General features: G+C 36.4%; 1 protein-coding gene across 17 annotated transcripts in view; it reads right to left on the bottom strand.

The window, feature by feature from the left end:
* LOC117180904 (angiogenic factor with G patch and FHA domains 1) overlaps positions 1-18,020 on the bottom strand; it is a 600,913-nt gene that overhangs the window by 207,936 nt on the left and 374,957 nt on the right. For 13 of the 17 annotated variants that reach the window (XR_004468074.1, XR_004468073.1, XM_033373513.1 and 10 more), the window contains 2 exons: positions 11,189-11,349; positions 220-662 (listed from right to left, as the gene is read on the bottom strand). Coding sequence is in view for 11 of the 17 variants with exons in the window: in XM_033373513.1 (XP_033229404.1) it covers positions 220-662; positions 11,189-11,349 (604 nt within the window). In the remaining 6 variants the exon portion in view is untranslated. Of the gene's footprint in view, positions 1-208; positions 663-11,188; positions 11,350-18,020 lie in introns of all 17 variants that reach the window. The other 4 variants (XR_004468075.1, XR_004468078.1, XR_004468076.1 and 1 more) reach the window with 1 other exon arrangement.

Genomic DNA, 18,020 nt, shown 5'->3' with positions numbered 1-18,020 from the left:
TGTGAATTTCATAATGTTTGAAATCATTTCAATCTGCTTCTATGTCTTAGATATTACTACCGCAACGACAAGTCCTATTACATGGAATTAAACGTAAGATTTATTTTATATCGTTCATTTGAAGCTAAGAAGAACTCTAGTACAAATTTAGAAATAAGACTCAAAAGAGGCAAAATAAAAGATTCTTCCACGTGAAGATTTAAATGACCTGTTACATACGTGTCTAAAGAACTCTGCTGCGTTTTTATATGATGATCAGAAGAGCCAAAGCATATTCTCCTTATCAGTGCTCTATCGTGATATCCAGCGGCTACTTGACTCGCAACATCAGCACTATCGTTTTCCACTCCAAATTTCGTTTTTAAGCGACGCAGCTCCGATTTGTGTTGCTCTTTCTTAGAAATGGAAGATTCTTCGACGCCTGTTGTGCATAGCAAAAGTCCAGGTTCACAGTTTCCGCATGTTTCATAACCACTATGAATATGACATAAGAGTTTTGTACAGCCTACTTGAACAACAGATCCATGCACTACTTCGTGCGGATCAGACTCGTACTTGGCTACAGACAGTCTCTTATTATTAAGAATTGTACCATTTCTGGAACCCAAGTCTATTATTTCGTATTGTTTCTTCACTTCATTATACTGAAACCTTGCGTGGTGCTGTAAATGAAAATATACCTCCAATTAGAATTATAAGCATTTTCTGCTGCGTCAACGATATGATCCGTCAATTTTATCTCACTATACCCCTCATTTTACTGAAGGTTTGCACGCGGATTTACATATGCACTTATACGCTTCAGTACACATGTACATTCCCAGCAAACACGTTATCTAACTGTTACGTAACAATGGGTTAACATTGTTATATCTGGTGATATAGCGAATGTTACGGTTCAGTGACATACTCGTTCTATAACTTGAAGTTCACAATAATGAGTAACACTGTTAGCGAATGTATATGTACCATTTCCATAACAAAAAACCTGTCACCATTCTGTAGCAGTGTGATGTAAATGTTATAGAAACTGATTGTAACATTTGCTCTGTAACTTGGTTACACGCATGAACTACAACAATTTAGTGACATTGTTATGTAAAAGCGCTATAACGGCGTTACAATGTGGTTCTGTAAGTTTTGTATAAGGCAGATTAGTAACAGCAGTGTAAAAGTGTGACATACCTATTACGTAGCAATCATGTAACGTTTTTTCTGTAACCAGGTTACACTTATGAACTATAGCAATGTTGTTGCAGTGTTACATAAGTGAAACGTAACAATGTTACAGTGTAGTTCGGTAAGTTATGTATAATGCACATTAATAACGGTTATGTAACAACGTGACATACCAGTTACGTAAGTGAAATATCCCGGCGTTACTACGTGATTCCGTCAGCTGTGAATAACGCACAGTAGTAACAGCTACATAACAATATCACGTAATACTTATGTATCAATCGTGTAACATTTGTTCTGTAACTTGGTGACACGCAAGATGTATAATAATTTTGTAAGAGAGTTGCATAAGTGTATTGTAACGGCCTTACTGTGTAATTCAGTAAGGTTGCATGAAGCACATTAGTAACATCCATTTAATGATGCAATATAACCGTTCGGTAACAGTCATGTAACATGTGTTACGTAACTTGACTACACGCATAAACTATGATAATTTTAATACAGTGTGACCTAATTAAACTATAACGGTGTAGTTGCATACAATACCCATTCGTAACGTTTATGTAGCAATGTGACATAACTGTTACAAAGCAAACGTGTATAATTTGTGCTTAAAGTTAGCTATATATGTCGAGTAGACTGATACTCATATTGTCATTATTTAAAAATCAGAAAAAATATAAAGAGAACAATTACGAAAATAAACGACTCAATTAGGAAAAAAGACAAACGAGCGAACAAATTCGTTATTAGAGAGAGAAATGAGACACAAAAACATTATGATCAACGATATATGTATTGTAAATAAATAATGCGATTTTCAATTAAAAATTTTAATACAACATTAAAAATTATATTCGATATTCACACGTACACACATTTAGATTTCTAAAAGACAGATGATAAGTCTATAGGAGGTCGAATCGAAAGCTTTCCGATAATCAATCCAGGCCATCGATAGGTCACGCTAGTAGAATGCTGCATCTTTGCAGACACATCTATTGATGAGCAGGTTCTCCCGACATCCCGCTACGCGTTTCTTTGAGCCTCGCTGTTCATACATTTCTTTCCACACAGGTTCAATTGCCCGAACAATCCTATCATTTAGGATAGCTATGAATATCTTATATAGCGTGTTCAGACAAGCGATTGGCCTGTAATTCATCGGGTCAGCTAAGTTGCCTATTTTCGGCAGGTGTATTGTGCGCCCTTCCACCAACCACTCAGGAATCGGCTTTTCCAACTTTAAATATGAGGTGAAAATACGGGCCAAATGCTGATGGGTTGAAAAGAACTTCTTCCACCAGAATGTTTTGATACAATCTGGTCCCCGTGTGGAATAGTTCTTCATCCCTCTTCATACTTTTTTCACCTCCTCGGTAGTGATGGGTGGGCATTCTTGATCAGGTGTTATGAGGGCAACACATAATTCCTTGAAGCTACTAATATTTTCTGAGTCTTCGTCCAGTCTATGCAGCACTTCGTAGACTTCTCTCCAAAATACTTCGACCTCCTCTGATTTGGGTGGGTGTTCGACAGTAACTGGAGGGTCTTGGAAGAGTCGAGATGGGTCAGAGAGAAACTGTTGATTTTCTCTGACCCACCTTTCCCTCTGCTCTAGACTTCTCTTACCGTCAGATAGTATCCGTATTCTTTCAACAATATGCTGCCTGATGGTCAGCAGCTTTGACTTTTTAAGGTCGGATTCTTGGGAAAAATGTCCACGAAGCTCGTCATCCATTTCAGCCAGATCTTTAGGCTTGAGAGAAACCTTGGTGTTGATGTTTCTCCGGGTCGTAAAGCATCGCTCTTCCTCTATTGGATGCCTGCCCGCGATTGTTCTTAGTGTCGCCTCTCTTTCTCTGTTGCCGGCTTGTTCTAGCTGTGGTAGAATAGGCGTTCCGCTTACATAGCCCCTTTTTCGCAGTAGTTCAGCATGGTTTCGCATACGTTGCTGCGAAAAGTGCGATAGCACCGGGTGTTTCTCGCACCACAGAGCATGCAGCCGTGCCATGTAACCCCGTTCAGGGGCCACACTCACATCGTAGCACTCTAGCAAGTCGTGATTCAGTCGCTTCGTCCACCCAAAGGTCGCGAGATCCCGCCGATCCATTGCATTGAATCCATTTTCATTGGCTCCTCCAGCTCTAGATTAGTCGGCATTGTTGGCCGACCCATTGTGGGGAGCCCTGCGCGTTCTGTTGTTTTGAACCGCATTTACTACAACTATGTTTGGTGTTGTCATTGTTGTTCCCACGATAAGCTAGGAAAAGGGGTTCGTCCATCCTTGTAGAGCCCCGCATGGAAAGATAAGGCTGCGTACTTTGAGAGGTCACCCGGTATCCCAGAGTCACTGTTCTAGACACCTCGCCCAGGTGCCATTCAGCTTTTGGCACGGTTTTCACACCTCCGCTTGCGGGTTAATTCCTTCGGGACCACCCCTGGACAATTGTCCGCGACTGCCTATTTGTTTTTGTAACCATATTCACACGGAAATCGCTGATTCTTTTTCGAACCTATCAAATTCACTCAGTGATTCCCAAGGAATAGTCCCCTCCACATGGAGCCCCTTCCCTGGGAGAACACTGACCTCTTTTGAGGGGACCTACAGTTTAAGGTTGGTTCCGAACCACCAGAGCCCCATTTTAAAGTACATGGAAAAATTTCCTTTCGTGCCGGCACAGGGATCGAACCCCAGTCCTCCTGCTTGGAGTCCTGGCGGATACGTGACTCCTTTATGTATTGTTTATATAACTCCCTTATATATTTTGTACGTAGCAGGGGCGTAGCCAGGATTTTTTCTAGGAGGGGGCTTCGGGTTTATGTATAGGCAAAGAGTGGCAGAAAAAGGAGTTGAATAATTAAAATACTTAGTTTCGGGGGGGCGGGGGCTTAAGGCCCCAAGTTTCCCCCTGGCTACGCCACTGGTACGCAGCTCTGTTGTATATGTTTTACACAGCTCTTATACCCTACCTTTATATAACATAAGTAGGTAATACTTGCGTAACAGTCTTATATTGCTGTTATATAACACTTCACCATATGCACTACGCAACTATGTCACATATTTATTACAGCACTATACAACCACCAGTAAATATGCTACAGAAATGTTACAGAATTAATACATAGCATTAAAATACCGTTAAGTAAATGGAACATAAAATCTACATAACATTATATAACCATGTTTGGTGGGTTCATATGTAAATCAAAGTGTAAAACTACGTTCATAGTTTTAGGAGGGCCAGATCATTCTTGTTTTTAGTGAACTCAAGTGAAGAAATCAAATTAAAATTATTAGTAACTTTTCGTAGAGCTTAGTAGAAATTCATGACAACTATTTTGCTTCAGTCACTTTGGAGCCCGCAAATGATGAAGAAAACTTAGATTTCTATCAGACGTTCCAACTCCCCTTGTAAAAAGATACGCGTGTATTACTTGGGTTCATATTCTTATACATTCCATATTTCATATGTTCAGTAAGTTATTCTAGAAAGATACATCTGATGGAAATCTAAATATTTTATATCAATTACAGACCGCAAAGTCACTAATCCACAAAAATGGTCGAAAATTAAAATTAGATTGAAATACTATTTAAATTTTAAATGAACTAAAAACGACACCTTTTTTTAAAAGGTTGACAAAAAATTGGATGGATGGCCTCTAGGAGGCATGCCAATGAATTATGTCAAAATTCCTTTCAGAAAAAGCAAAAAAATTCTAAACATTTGATTGCGAGTCAGATTTTAACCGCAAGGGTTGACCAATTATAAGTGCTGAAATTTTTAATAGCACGAATTTTTTTTAATGTCACTTCACTTCGGGGTCACAAATGATTGATATGACAGCATTTGGGTGGGATGTTAGACGGAAACTGCAACATTGTGTGAGGGAGAAGGATAATGGAGGAGAAGGTTAATAACGCTATCACGTAATAATTATAGCAAATCAACACAACAGGAAAATACAGCTGCAAAGTACTATGGATGTATTCACTATGTATTCACTATGCATTCACTATGAGTATTTTGCTTCCACACAGGTATCAAACGAAAAAACTGGATACTTAAGTGCATTAATAGTATATTCTTAATGTAAAAAAATCCTTTTCATAGCGCATCTCCTGAAACTTCGAATTTCGATAGCTTTAGAGCGGGTTGAAACACGGTTTTTGCATCCCTAGGGTTGAAGCATTTTGTCTTCGAGTTTCGATACGTGTAGAGCGGGCTGAAAGGCGGTGTTTGCATCCCTAGGGTTGAAACATTTTGTTTCAACTCTAGGGTACACAGGTAGGTAGGTAGAAAGGTAGGGTCTACAGGTACCTGAACTCGACTTTCAATAGATTTGCTATAAAAAATAATATGCATTACTAGGACTGTAACACAACGATTGCATCTCGTGTCAATGCAGCCTTCGCTTCGCTCAGGCAGCAAACTTCACGCTCCTTGCAATTGCTGTGTTTCATCCCTTATAATGCAACATAATATTTCTAAACTAGGTAAAAAATGTTAATAAAAAAGTTAAAACTACATTGGTGAGTTATAATAGGTCATGAAAGGTTCTTCAATTGGGCAATCGAAGCGTTTCGAGGCCGCGAACAAATATATCATATACGTTAGTGTGATATTTGCAACATTAAAATTGTTTTCCTTGTATAAAGATGTATAATATATTTTTTTAATTTATAAATTGGTATTTCTTGATCATAAGAAGTCACAGAAGGTTCGTTAATAGATCCTTCGACGTATCTCTAAAATGCAAACAATCATGTCCGATACATTACTGTAGTATTCCTAATAAGAGACACAGTGTTTTTCATATAAAAATAATACACCAATTTTTTTAAACTTCATAAATTGGTACCAATGCATAGTGAGCCAGGAGACCCGAAATCTTGGCTAAAAACCAAGTATGGAATTTGAATAAATCAAACTATTTGACAGTTTGTACGCTTCAGAGTACTTAAAAATCTATTCTTACAAATATAATGGCCTATTATTGTCATTGCGTGATATCTCTATCTTAGAAAAGCACGTGAAATCAGCATTTCAAATTTTTAATGTGGGCGCCATTTATTTCTCTGCAACTTTATGTTACACACCCAAATAATAAAACTTAGGTACCATTTTGTTCATTGGAATGTATACTTTGAGACAGAATTGCACCATTTTACGCATTTTTATTTATTTAAAAGAAAACTTACTCGAATCGTAGCAGTGCACATTCGTTCGTTCCCACTTTTACGGAGATATTCCATGCACTTGCCTACCCAATAACATCTACGCATGGAATTTAATTATATTCACGACTAATAACATGAAAGTAATATAAACTATTTGTTAATATTATTATTGAAGACAATAATTATTATTGAAAATTAATATAATACCTCATTTAATACAGTTGAAACTTAATACAATTTTATGAAAAACATATGCGACAAAGAAAAAATATATTATAAATTGATTAATATGTAATACATTATACAGTTTGAATAATTAACTATGTGCTAAATAATGAAATGATAATTTAACAAATTATCAGATCTGTATATCAATCGGAGCTGCAATTATTAAAAGGGTTTTCTTTTTAATAACTGACGCACCGACTACAGTTTTATGTTTAATTTATTTAAATTAAAAGAAAACAAAATGAAAAGCAATGGTAAAATCATAAATGAACTCTATAGAATGTTGCTTCACTCAAAGACTGGTTATAATTTCAGAATCTGTTTTCAATCTATATATTGGAGCTAGTTGAATTATTCCCAATTTTCATAACTGAATTTTTATTAATGTTTGCATTGGGCAGATTAATTCGACCGACTGCTTTTTGTCGAGAGTGTAAATTCATCCCGTCAAATTCTTCATCTTGATCCAACATGGGTCGCTCTGGTATGAAAGGACAATGTTAAAAATCGATCGATTTTTGCCCCGGTTCGAAACGCTGAAGGTAGATTCGAAGACAATACTGGTCGTATCTCTCAAGACAGATTCGAGAATCCCAAGAATAAAGTTCCAAATCCCTAAGTAGTCCCTCCACACCAATTATAAACGATAGCTACCGTTTTATTCATACCCCAACTTGAATATGATTAGGTGCCACGTTTTCTCTAACGAACGAATTAATCGCTTGAAATTTCGGTGTTATTGAACTTTTCCGAGCTTTGTCAACTGGTTGTCCAATAAGGTATCAATTGTATAACGAACCATAATGGTAGATACTTATATATGATACAATGGAATGTTATACTTGTACCTAATATATTGTAATAGTAGGTATTTAGATTTCACGCATATGTTTTATATGTATATTCGCATCAAATATAAGCCTACTAGAGGCATTTAACGTAGCTGGAAAATGTTCCAGATCAGGGAGAAAATCGATCGATTTCCAAGAATGCCCGTTCAACATGTAAACAAGGTTTATATGATTTCAGCATGCATGGCAAACTGGAGCAATTTCCCCGGAGTACAACGGTTTCAAACTTGTATTCCCGTCAAATAAAAGTCTATTAAAGAAATTTTAAATAGCTAGAAAACGTTCTAGAGAGGGACGAAAATCGATCGAAAATCCTTTTGACATCACAGATTTAAACGTATCTTGTGATTGGTAAAGCCGCAGCTCACTTTTGCAAGTTTTACTGGACGGCGTCTTGTGAATCACAAGATCTCCCTCGCAAAGGTGATATGATCTTCAGTTATTAGGATGTAGATTCGTTGAGATTCTTCTACAGTAATATATCTAGAATTATTATATATGTATGCCCGTCCAGAAATGGTTACAAATATTTCTTCAAAAACTGGTATTGAATGAATATGGTAGAGTTGATAATCCGTTTGGTCGAGAAGTGATATATCTAGTACGAATCTTAAAGATCCATTCCTCACCATACTCGTTCATGTTCATAAATTTGCCAATTTTTTGATATTGATTTTTCGTCCTCGATTAGAAAACATAAATTTGGAAGCATGTTCTAGTACATCTCGATGTACAACCTCTAGTTGGTTTTTGGTCAACAGAAAGGGATGTAAAGTGTCTTTTTCAGTATCATATATGGCATCTAGGAGTTGATCGGCTGATCTTGTGTAGCCCTCTAATCTGGCTCCCGTCATCCGTAATACTTGATTAAAAGTGTTTGTGTCGTTTATTGGTGACATATATTCTCTAATTTGACCCACCATCAATGCATTATTGGTCTAATCATATTTATACTGATTACGATGTCTTTCTTGATTTTCTTCTCTTTGATGTATTTGCTCAATATTAGCTCTCTAAACATGGGTTTGTTTGCCAATGAGGGTTGGCCCAATCAATGAGGCCCAATCAGATATTCGTCGGTAGGTTTTGCAGATGAAGGTTTTTAGTCATACGTTCCAGTTCTTCCATCACGAGTCAAATATTCTACAAAAGATTTTGAGCAACGTCATGTTACCCAGTCAATTCGTAAGATTCGAAGATGTCATTGCAGTCTTCGCTGATTGTAACTTAGCAATTCTCCAGTAAAGTTTTGTTTCTGCGTCCATATGTATCGAGGAAATTTTGATATTTTTTAATGCCCATGAATATAGTCTTCTTTTATTTTCTTTGCCTATTCATGAAGCTTGCGTTTGGATACAAGTCACATCATTTGTCAAAATAAATCGTTTGTTTACATAGGAAAGCCGTTGGGAGGTAAGAAAATGGTCTATATATCTTACTTTAACTTATTGGCATGAATAAATAAATGTTCATGCTGGGTTATATTTTAATAATTCTTACGTTGCACATACCCTCCTAAATATTTGATTTTAGTTTTCAATAGGTTGAATACAAAATTTAATTACGTACCAGGATGGTTCGTAACATAGCTCTTTTACTTTTCAAGATGTCATCACCTAAAAAAAGTTACAATCAGGTAACCATTTTTAACAATTTCTCGATAAACGTGAAATATTGTGGTTTATGGTGTTGCACTTACGATAGGGCAAACTCTACAGCAACTAAACGCGCGCTTGAATTATAACCTTCATAGTTATAAAAAATTGATTTGTTTTCGAGAAGACTTCACACGAATTTTTATTGTAATTTCCTAGATAATTTCTCCATAGAACGTTTTCCTTTGATTAAACTTCCTTCGATAAACGATGCGCTCAAAGTTTGTGTGACACAAATTGTGTGATAGCTTACAAAATGTAGCTTTACTTTGTTTTCATAAAAATTTGAAGTTTTTAGTTACAGAATCGTTTTTAGAATACTATAAAAGGCATTTCAATGGATTTAGTTAAACAATTCCAAAAACTGTCCACTTGAGTATCAGTTGAAAAAAAACACAATTAAAATTAAGTTAAGAAAAAATGCTTTCATAACTATTACTATACGAACTATAACCAATAAAACTTTGTCGAAATGGGAAAAAAATGGGCGGCACCTGATTTTTTTAAAGATTCTATTTGAAACAATTTTGTAGGTTAATGTGCTTTATAAGTTTCAAGCTTGTTACGAAACGTTTTAAGCGCAATTTATTTAGATGAGGTATTCCCGATGAGAAGGCTTACATTCAAAAGTATTCGAAAATTTCCTCTTCAATAGTGACGTGACAATTATTAAATCCTTTTCGATACTTTTTTTTTCTTCGCATTTTGAATCCCCATAGAAGTAGAAGTTATCTCTTAAATTGTATCCGCTTCCGTACCCAGTCGCGAATATATTTTTCTGAATACTTTTGGATACCCCAAATAGATCCAAATATAGAACGTTTTTATTCCTTTCGAAATTTGAATATTTTTCTGTTTTTATTTACTGTTTTTGAAATAATAATAATGAGGTTTAAAGCATGTCAAAATACATTATTAGTCATTTTATGTTGTCAAAATTGGTTGCTACATAGGTAGCTGCGATGAAAACAAATTTTTTTATTTGTTTATCATGATTATATATTTTTGTAATTGATCACATTTCAATAAAGCGTGAGTTTTGTGATAAAGTGATTCACTGTAATGCACAATCCTACTGGGTTTGTCAAATGTTATGCTTTTGAAGCGAATTTTATTACATTAAACAAAAATGACGCTCTTAAATTAATTCAGGTTACGTTTGACAGCTCCGATCGGCTTTGAAAAGAATTGGTATCTACATATTTTCGCTGTCTAAATCGGGATTCAAATAAGAAGGACAGAAACGGCATTCAGAGGTATTGAAATTTTTAATAACATTGAATGCAAGCCTTATTACCTGTTAAAAAACAAGTAAGTAACTCAGAATTGGTTCAAATGTGATAAATTAAAAATGTATAGACCCATGATACAAAAAAAAAATAAAAATTTCCAACGTAGCTACATCGACAGCCATCAATCTTCAAAACATAAAATGAATAATAATTTTTTTTTAAATTTATTGAAACTCATTATTATTCGAAAAACAGTAAATATAAGAACAGAGAAATGTGCAAATTTAAAAGGGATTAAAAACGTCCTGCTTCCTTATCGATTTGGAGTATCCAAAACTATTCAGAAAAATATTGTCGCTACTGGGTGCAGAAAGGGATTAAGTTTAAGAGATAACTTCTATTGCTAGACGAATTTAAAACGCAAGGACAAAAACAGTATTGATAAGGATTCAATATTTGTCGCGTCACTATTAAACAGGAAATTTTTCGTAACCAAACAGTAGAAAATTTTCAGTTAAAAATGTATATCGTAATTGGTTTATGAAAATTCGATTTGCATTTGTAGGAAAGAAGTTAAGATCATTTGACCCTACCCGTTTTGACAAAAGGATTAGTTTCACCCCCTGTAGACCAGGGAGATGGTTATAAAAATCTATAAATTAATGGATGAACTAATATTATTTAGGACAACCAACTATAAACATATGAAAGAAATCAGGAGACATAAAATTTAAAATTGGAGTAATTCTGATATATTGTCGCTAATATGAAATGGCATGGCCCATATATTCCTTTTCACTTATAGGTAATAATTTCATTGAATCATGGATCACATATCTATAAACAACACACCTTACTGATGTTTATATCTGGAATTAAGACGCTGTGACTTCCTTCGCGTCCTATGGAACCCCCGGTGTAAGGAACAAAGAAAAGCGTACCCAATCTCAGCTTTCGTAGATTAGTCTCTTTGACAACAATTCGCATGCAGGGTGGATAAATTTTCGCTAAATCTAGAACAATTAAATATTATATCATCAGTAAAACAAGTCTGGTATTTTACACAGCTTGCATCAAACTTTTTAATCAATTGAAAAAAAGGTTTAATAAGCAACTCAAATTTATTTTTAAAGAAACTTTGTGTTTGGCTGACAATTTAAATACGCCAATGTGTTTAAAAACAGTTGACATTTGGTGTAATGTGATATTTTGTCTATACAGGGTGTTCCACGTTCAAATTTCCGGACTCCTATAGCTCTATATAAAAAAATATATAAATCGAAAATTCCTTTTCTAGAAATCAGTTGAAGTTTTAGTTCTTAAGTTATAAAATATTTAACGTGACTGATTGATCCAGCTTAAATACTTTACAACTCTAAAATGATAAAACTTCAAATCATTTTTGGAAAAGGAAATTTCGATCGATTTTTCAAATCTTTATGTAGCCATATTGCTCCGGACACTTGAGCCTCGGACGATTAGCTTAACAGAATATTCCGGGTATAACAATCGCTATTCCCTTGTTACAACCCAACCTAGTTACCCTTTAGGATTACTCCAGGGTTGAGTGCGGAGGCACCAAACTGCCATCCCTTTTCAGGAATGTTCTATTTATTTTTGTGGGCAATCGTGTATTCAACTTCCCCTCATCCAGGGGGGTGCAACCTATATTCGGTCAGTGGAAGTGCTTTAGATCATACATTTATATTTTAGACGTAAAATCGTTAGATTAACATTACATTAAAATTAAATCATTTAGTTTAAAACCGTTCAGGATTACACAAACGCTACTAACCTATGTTCATTTTCTCAACCCCCATATTATTTGTCCCGTACAAGCAATTTTTCTCTTATCATTTATCTATATAGGTTTGTCTGCCATATGTTCAAACAAACATGAATATGGAATCCAAACATTACATGCAATTATCATGGTGTCCCTATCTCGTTTATAGCGTCAAGGGAGTGAGCAAATTGGTACGATACAGTACTTACTAATATGTAGCTTCTATTAGTTAATCTACTGTATGGAAGGAATTTCTGTAGACATTCAAATTTTCGCAGTTTATTCCTTTAATGCGGACCGAAACATCAATTTCTCTCATTGGTTTCGTCGTCCTTTTACAGAAAAACTCTAGTACTAGGTAACCTGCACACTCTCACACACTACGATGTGTACGCGGACGAGCACCTTCACTTAGTACTTCTCGCTCGTCTATTTGCTATTACAGTGGTAAACTCGACGGCCGCTTTAAGCCATAAATGAAAGAAGCGTGTTTAAATTTTCCTTTACTTAATTTTTCATCTTCCACCGCAATCTCAAATTGCAACTTCTAGAAAGGGATTCTTTATCATTTTGAGATTCGATAAAGTATCCCATTTACCATTCGTCTTTTTTTTTATAATAAATAATTTTGATTTGTTCATGTGGCCTGCTGAACAAGGATAACAAAGATTGACTAACGTCTTTTGCACAAACGGTGTCGATCTAATACCTGCTTATCGAAAAGATTTCGATAATCTTTTACACTTATGTGGGATGACTAAATCGCGTTTTTATAACCCACACGTCACCACATCCATTTAAATATGCCATGGACGGGCTTACAATTATCGATAGGGGAAGTAACCTCAAGGGATATCACGAGGTGACGAATTCGTATAACGGTTTCAATCCAATACCTAATTGCCGGAAAGATTTATGAATGTTTTACACATTACGCGGGGTGTCTCAATAACGCTTTTATAACACATACGTCTCGAATCTCCATTTAAATATGCTATGGGTGGGCTCGCAATTATCGATGGGGAAGGTAACCGCAAGGGACATCGCGAGGTGACGATGACAATTCGTTTAACGGTTTCGATCCAATCTCTAATTGACGGAAAGATTTATGAATCCTTTAAACATTAGGCGGGGTGTCTAAACAACATGCTCTTCACCCACACTGCTCCACACTTATAACAATTTGCCAAGGGTGAACTCACGATTGTTGACTGGAAGGATGAACGCGAAGGATGAACGCGAATTAATTTTCAATTATTTAAATAAATGGAATTTGTTTCAATAATTTTTTAAATATATTTTTTTAATTAAAAATTATTACTATTTCTTTAGTGCAATGTTTACCAACATTGGTTAATTAATTTGTAATTGTTTTCTTTCTCGAGAATTTTTATTTATTATTTTTAATTATTTAATTATTAATTATTATATTTTTAATTATTCTTGTAACGTTGAAAATGGGTATAAATGTAATGCTTCAAAAGTGTTACGTGTACATTGTCCACTCCTGCTTCTTCTGTCCAAGAAGGTATACAAGAACGGGAAATTTGCACAAGATACTTTGTACAACACTGTTCCTTGAAATCCTCACACGTCAGACGGCATAATTGAAGATGAAGGTTTCACCTATGGATACTTTTTTCAAGCTACCAACCTTTATACCATGTTAAGAGTAACAGAGTTGACGGACCAGATGAAGTGTTCCCAGAAGAGCAGCCTTTTGCATCTGGCTCACAATGGACTGAGCCTGGTTCCAGCAAGCCAGGATTTTGTTTAGTTGTCTAAGAAATGAAACTTTCATATCACCAAGGTAGCCGATTATGAAAACCACAAGATAAGATTTGAATCCTTGATACAGCCTGCTCAGCTTGGAAGGACGAGCTTAATACTTCGCCCGTTTTTCTTCCTCCCTTTTCATTATATTACCAGCGGCTGGTGACGAGCATTCAATCCTGTAAATTATCTTGCTCTTGGATCTTGGAAGACAATATCAGGGTTTGTAGCACTGATACGTTGAGTGGAGGAGAATGAGAAATTCTAGTAGATCTTACACAGATCATTTTCCACAACGGACTCCAGTTCCACCTGGGCATATGGCAAGACGGGCTTTAGATCAATACCATAGTAGTACCCAAGATGGTAATATCACACTTTTAGAGCCGCATTCTCTCTCTCTCTATGTATCAGCAGCGTACACTCTTTGTGCATCCACTAAGAACATATCCAAGTCTTTCTGGCTGCTTATTGCACGCTCGCAATGTATAGTGTCACTGGAAAGCCTTCCGTTAATCAATCCAGGAATCGTTAGGTCGCGCCTGTAGGATTATTTTTTCTTTGCACACATCTATCGATGAGCAGGTTCTCTCGACATTCTGCTACGCCTTTTTTTGAGACGCGTTGGTCGTACATTTTTTGCCATACAGGTCCGATTGTCTGAACAAAACTATCATTTAGGATAGAAAAGAAGATTTTATGCTGCCTGTGCAGGTAGGTGATTGCCCTTTAATTCTTTGCGTTAGCTCAATAGCCCATATTTGGCAGGAGTACTACACGCCCTTCCACCAAACACTCCGGGATAGGCCCTTCCGACTTTAAATATGACGTGGAAATACGGAGCAGATGTTGGTTAGTTAAAGGAAACTTCTTTCACCAGGTCTTGATAACATCTGGTCCTGGAACACATATACATTTCTGACACATATACGTATTCTACACAATTTTTTACAGTGTCTGCAGTATTCTACAGTATCCGGACTTAAATAGTGTATGAGAAAATAAAATAAATAAATGAACGGAAGCTTCCATTGGAAAACATGTAGTGAAGTTTTAGTTTTTTAGTTGTGAAATGATTAAGCTGAACCAATCAGGAGCATCGCATAGAAACTCGTACGTGGGTGGGAAGGGGACTAACGCTCGGTTAGTGACCGCTGCCTCTACGCTCATTATCCCCACTGTGAGAGCCCGCTGTACGTTCGATCGTAGAGGAAACGGTTCGACACAATGCAGCATTTTAATTGTTAGAGATTATTTCTCAATTCTTCATCTTAGAAGTATATCGGACTCCTGATAATTTAGGCATCCAATAACAATCAAGGACTGTTTAAACAAATTTAATTAACAAAGGGACACTTAGGCTCAAACAAATTTTTTAAATTGTGAGCGCTTTTTATGATAAATGCAGCTTATTATTTAGACATTTCTCTTTGGTATCATTTCATAAAAATTGATATTTGTTTAAAAAAATTAAATTAACAAATGATAATAGATAAATTGCAGAAATGCAACAAGTTGTTTTGTAAGAAACGAAAAATGAAAGGAAAAAGTACCCAAACTAATCGAATTAAAGGAACATACCACAAGTACAGGGTGGCCCAATTAAACTGCCACTTTTTAGAACGCAGTATTTTTTATATAAAATTTTGTTTTATGAAAGCGATTAAAAAATAGCGGCGGATGAAATTTAAATATTACAAATGTACGTCAAATTTTAAATATGGCCACCTTGAGCACGAACTATGGATCTGAACCAGTCCACAAACGAGTTTCACGCAACACGAATGTGCTCCTGCGGGATCTTCATCCATTCACGGCATTTCGGTTCCGTGCGACTCGTTTGCCGACCGACTCAGAGCCATAATTCATTCTTAGGGCAACCATATCGAAAATTCGACATCAGTTTGTAAAATTTTAATTTCTTATACCATTTTTTAAATTTCTTCAATAAAATCAAACTTTATATATGTAAAGAATACAGATTTCTGAAAATTTGTAGTTCAATTGAGCCACTCTGTATGATATCCACCATTACTGAAATGTTAGATAAATTTATTTAAAGCACGTACCTCAAATTCCTCTGCTAAAATCCATACTTTTTTCCGATAGCAGAAAGATCTACACTTCGCAATTCCAATTCTTTTTTCAACCTTATGGGGTTATTAAAACTTTATCCCTCACATTATTGCGTTGATTAAAAATCAGGTTATTCAAAAATTCGAAAACTTACGACAGGGGTTATCCTATCAGCACAATTTAATCTCAAAAAAATGAAGTGACTGATCTAGCGTGATAATATAGGATCAAGATAGTTTTACCCCCATGTTTTTACCCTAAAATAGCCAAAAAGCGCATTTTATTAATTAAATTTGTTTAAGCAATCAATTATTATCAAATGACTAAGTCATTAAGAGTCTGATGTACTTCTATGAAAAATTAGGAAATGATCTCTAACAATTGAACAGCTGCAATGTGTCGAACGTACCGCAGACTCTCAAAGTGGGGATACCGAATGGTGAGGCAACGTTCACTAACACAGCGTTAGCCTCCCTCTCATGCACGTGTGACTTTCTATGCGACACTCCTGATAGATCCAGCTTCATCATTTAATAACTCAAAAATTAAAACCTCAATAAATTTTTGCCAAAAGAAGTTTCGGTTTATTATTTTTTTTTATACAGGACCTGTGTTCAATTCTAGACAGAGTCTTCTATAACCTGCTTTTTACTGTTACAGCTCTTACAATATTATATAATGACTAATCCCAGGTTCAAAAATATTTGTTTAATTTATGTGTACAATTACAATTATTATAAAAATAATAAAAATGTGCAGTGACAAGTGGTGAGAAATTTTTAAAGAGTTTGTGTGGAAGGTGTGCGTGGGATTTGGCTAAATAGGGAAAATGAGGTTAGCTTGGCAAGGGAGCGGGGTAGTTTTCTGGTCGGGAGTTTGGGGCTTCATGGTGGGCAAGGTTGGTCCTCGTAGTGCTGAGGGATGTTAAGGGAGAGAAAAGGGTGTCTACAGGGGCTGTGAGGGGTGAAATAGTGAAAAGAAAGGGAAATTGTAGGGCCGTAAGCGACAGCGACCTTAAGAAAGATCTGTTGCCTGCATTACGTACTTTTTTGCATGGATAGGTCACAGTTACCGACTAAAGAGCGGAGGTGGTCATCGAGAGTAATGGCAGTGTAGGTAGTGAATTAGACGGGGATGAAATTTCCAGAAGGCCACGACAGTTAGCTGTGCGTGGCCCGGTGTCGAGCGGCCCGTCAGGACTTTCGGGGCGCTGATAGACGAAGTGAGTGTTGAAGAGGACGGGATGTAAGGGAAGCTAAGGAGCAGATAAAAAGTGTGAGGGAGGAACTTAGGGTAAGAGATGATAGATGGGAAAAGGAGGTAAAAGAACTGATGCGGAAAGTAGAAGGATTGTAGAGGGAGGTGGTGTCGGTAAGGAAGAGAAAAGAGGATAAAATTAAGGAGATGGAAGATATTAGGGTTTGGAAAAAGGGCGGAAAAAGGCTTAGACGGTGAAGGGCAGGTCGGAAATGGAAGTAGTTGACAGGGGGGAGGGCGATTAGCAAAGTATTTGAGAGAGGGTGGAGAATATGATAGAAGAGAAAGTGGGAAAGCGTAGGAATGAAAAGGAGGAGAGAGCGGATAAGTAAAGGATAACGGCAATGAATTTGAGGACGGAGAGAAGAGAGAAGACAGATAGAAAAAATAATATGGTAATGAGAGGATTGAAGCTAAAGAGTGGGGAAGAAAGGGAGGGGGTGAAAGCGCTGCTATAGGGTATAGGGTGGGTTAAAGTCAAGGAAGAAAAAGTTAGGATAGAGGGGAGCAAGGAGAATGGAGTGGCTGTGGTGGAATTGAAGAGCTAGATAGAAAAATTGGGGATGATGGGTAACAGAAATAGGATAAAGGTACAAAATTTGACGAGGAAGGAAAGAGATGTGCAGAGAATGCTAAATGACAGGGCTAGGAAAGAGAGGAGTGAAGGGAGAGCGGCGAAGGTAGGGTATCGGAAAATAAAAATATATGAGAAACTGGGGGTATGGGACGAGGCGAAGGAGGTATTAAAGGAAGTACAGGGGAATTTGTTTCGTATGAAGTAGGGGGGGGGGG

Source organism: Belonocnema kinseyi, chromosome 9 (genome assembly GCF_010883055.1).
Source record: "Belonocnema kinseyi isolate 2016_QV_RU_SX_M_011 chromosome 9, B_treatae_v1, whole genome shotgun sequence".
In the NCBI taxonomy this organism is placed as follows: Eukaryota; Metazoa; Arthropoda; class Insecta; order Hymenoptera; family Cynipidae; genus Belonocnema; species Belonocnema kinseyi.
Note: the sequence above shows the minus strand (reverse complement) of the source record. Positions and strands in the feature narration are given on the sequence as shown.